This window comes from Zerene cesonia, chromosome 25 (genome assembly GCF_012273895.1).
Source record: "Zerene cesonia ecotype Mississippi chromosome 25, Zerene_cesonia_1.1, whole genome shotgun sequence".
Lineage (NCBI taxonomy): Eukaryota > Metazoa > Arthropoda > Insecta > Lepidoptera > Pieridae > Zerene > Zerene cesonia.
Genome location: NC_052126.1, coordinates 4422017 through 4425074, shown reverse-complemented (window position 1 = coordinate 4425074; position 3058 = coordinate 4422017). Strand labels below are relative to the sequence as shown.

The following is a 3058-nucleotide window of genomic DNA, read 5'->3' as shown; positions in this document are numbered from 1 at the left end:
CCTAGTACTAGTCAACCTAAGTGTTGTTAATATCTAAGCGAGAAAAACAATGAAATCTGTTTTATATGCTACATGTGGTATTATCTGGTTTGCTCTCTTATGAAGGCAATAGTTTGTCCTCGACTTCGAGCTGAGTTTAGGTAGTGGTCCGCCTGGTAAGCAATGACCACCGCCTACATACATTGCAAGGAATAACCGAATTTCTAATAGCGAAAGCATTGACCATAAGAATGAAGGAATGAACTGGCTAGGGTAAAACTGGAAAAGTATTTAAGCCAGAATATAATCCACAGCTAATAGATGTCAACTAGTTCGCTTGGAAAATCGGGCTTGTTCAAAACACCGTGTCAGGTCTGGCCGTGATAGCAAATTACGGCGCCGGCGAGCAAATGAAGCGAAAATACGATTATTCTACTCGGAGACTCGCGACGATTTACGGAATCCTTGCTTAACGATAGCTGGGGCTTGAGATACGCGAAGTGAAATAAAAATGAGTATTAACTTGGTGTGCGCAAATTCTTGTTGCTGTATTTCTGTATTCTGAAGTGGGTTTAAATAATTTATACGCGCGTGCATAGTGCAAGCGAAGAAATCGATTTCTTCAAAGGATATGAGTTCATACGTTTATTTACACGGGAGCGTAACAAATTGAAATAATAATCTACGCACCGTTGAAGCAATTGGGTTGTTCCTCTTATCATATTGTTTTTTTTTTCGTGAAACATTTCTTGAAGTCCGTGATGATCAATAATTAAGCAAATTGAAAAATAAAGTTCACAAATGAAACTTATATGCTGAAATAAAACTTCTTTGGAAAATCTATTATATAATCTTTTAATTCATTATGTTCCTTATGCGGTAGTTGAGCGCGCGTCAGCACGAATTGGGCCTGCTCGCATCAGGTAAATACCAGACCCCACAGAAGACAGTTCGTTGGTTCACCGCGGTTTCTCCCGCGTAAGTCCGTATCCCGTAGGAGTATCGGGATAAAAAGTTGCCTGTGTGTTATTCCAGTTATCCAGCTGTCTACGTACCAAATTTCATTGCAATCAGTTCAGCAGTTTTTGCATGAAAGAGCAACAAACACATCCTTACAAACTTTCGCATTTATAATATTAGTAGGATTAGTAGGATAATAATAATAGTAGGAAGTAGGATGGATGTAAATAAAGTTGATAAAGAATTGACGTCGACAGGTCACGCTTTTTAATTTTGTTTAAGATTAAATATAGATAATTCATGCTTTGGTATAATGAGTTCGTATATTGCTGAGTTTAATAAACAATTTAAAATATGATATGATTAAGAGAAATAACGACGAATATTATAAGTCTGAAGAAAATCTGTCTGTCTGTCTTGTCTTTACGCCAAGTCTTACGGTAGCAGTTAATAGATAGATACTATCCTTACTATATAATTATCTACTGCCTTGGCTTGATTGGCACTGATTTCAAATCGATGAGTTGAGCGCTATAATAATTATATACAAAATTTTTTGTGGAATTCAGTCATTTGTTTTTATTTTTTAAATCTATATTATACACATTTATATTTTATGTTATACTGACGCGAAAAGAAGGACGTTATAAGTTCGATGTCATGGCTTGTCTGATTTCTGTGTAGTTTCTACGGATCACAATTTTTCGAGAAATTACAATTTTACGGTGACACATCATCATCATCATCATCATCAGATCATATATGTTCCCACTTCTGAGACACAGGCCTCCTGTGAGGGTTTAGGCCATAATCCAGCACACTGGCCAAGTGCGGGTTGGCAGATGTCACATGTCGTCGAACTTTTGATTCTTAGACATGCCGGTTATCTCACGATGTTTTCCTTCACCGTTTAAAGCAGTAGTGATGTTACACATGCTCAGATATATAGACGGTGACACGTAAAACTGTATCTATTCCAGAGATAATTCCGGAAAATTCTAGAAGCTAGTTTCATCCAAAATAAAAGTATACAGTCAATGCAAGAAATAAAACTGTTCTTTAGCTTATTTCATTATTCTATATCATTCATGATTTGTATACTTAGTTCGGATATTGTCTAACAAAACTAATAAGATAAGCCCATGAAATTATGGTAAAAATCAAGTAAGTTCAGTTATAATCACGTTACGCAATATTTTTTATATTTACATAGGTAACAAGGTGAAAAAGAAGCGAAAACAAATAACACTTATTTTTAAAATTAACTATATATTTTTATTTTTCTACACATATTATTTTTCTACATTCTAATATTTACGATGTCTTATTTTTCACTTTGGGATTTTGCCGAAACACATAAACATAAAGAAGATATAAGCTTAATAGAATTGTAAACAGGATCGCAATGACTAAACAAAGTAACTTAAATACAAATTCAATCTCATAGTACTCAGTCCAGGACATGTTGGCAGCGGGGGACCGCAGGTGCTTCGCCCCTCCGTGCCGCAGCACGTACTCCGTCCACCACACGGCGCGCTCCAGGGCGCTCTCGGGCTGGTCTCTCATAATAGAACGAAGTCTCATAATATTATCTTTATAGCTGGAATAATAAAGAATACGTTTTTACTTATTATTCTGTGGTTTAGTGTTTGTATTTTCCACAATTTTTAAATGTGAATTACAAAATATAAGAAATAACAATTTTTATTATAAATTTCTAATTTCGAAGATTTACAAAATAATTATTACAATATTTATTTTATTTTTATTTATTACTATTTAACAAATAATTGTACAGTGAACTTGAATATATATATATTAGTAACAAGTACAAAAGAAAGAGTACAATTTGTTGGGCGGCCTTATCACTCAGAAGTGATCTCTTCCAGGCAACCCGGGTAAAAGGTAACAAGCATTAATAGAGTGCTGGCGGGTCGAGAAACAAAATAGGAAAACAACGTACAACATATACATAATATAATATTTACATATACACATACACAAATACGTACAACATTCTATATATATATACATATAAATTAAATTTAATATTAATTTCAAATATATAAAGGAGACTTAGGATTTGAATATAGTAAAATAAATACCAACTAAATTATGT

General features: G+C 34.0%; 1 protein-coding gene across 1 annotated transcript in view; it reads right to left on the bottom strand.

Annotated features, from left to right (window-relative positions):
- Nucleotides 1-411: 411 nt before the first annotated feature.
- Nucleotides 412-3058, bottom strand: part of LOC119836604 (UDP-glucosyltransferase 2-like) — a 14114-nt gene continuing 11467 nt past the window's right edge. Inside the window, exons 5-6 of the mRNA XM_038361985.1 lie at nucleotides 2371-2550; nucleotides 412-540 (exon numbers count right to left, since the gene is read on the bottom strand). Coding sequence (XP_038217913.1) covers nucleotides 412-540; nucleotides 2371-2550 — 309 coding nt within the window. The remainder of the gene's footprint in view (nucleotides 541-2370; nucleotides 2551-3058) is intronic.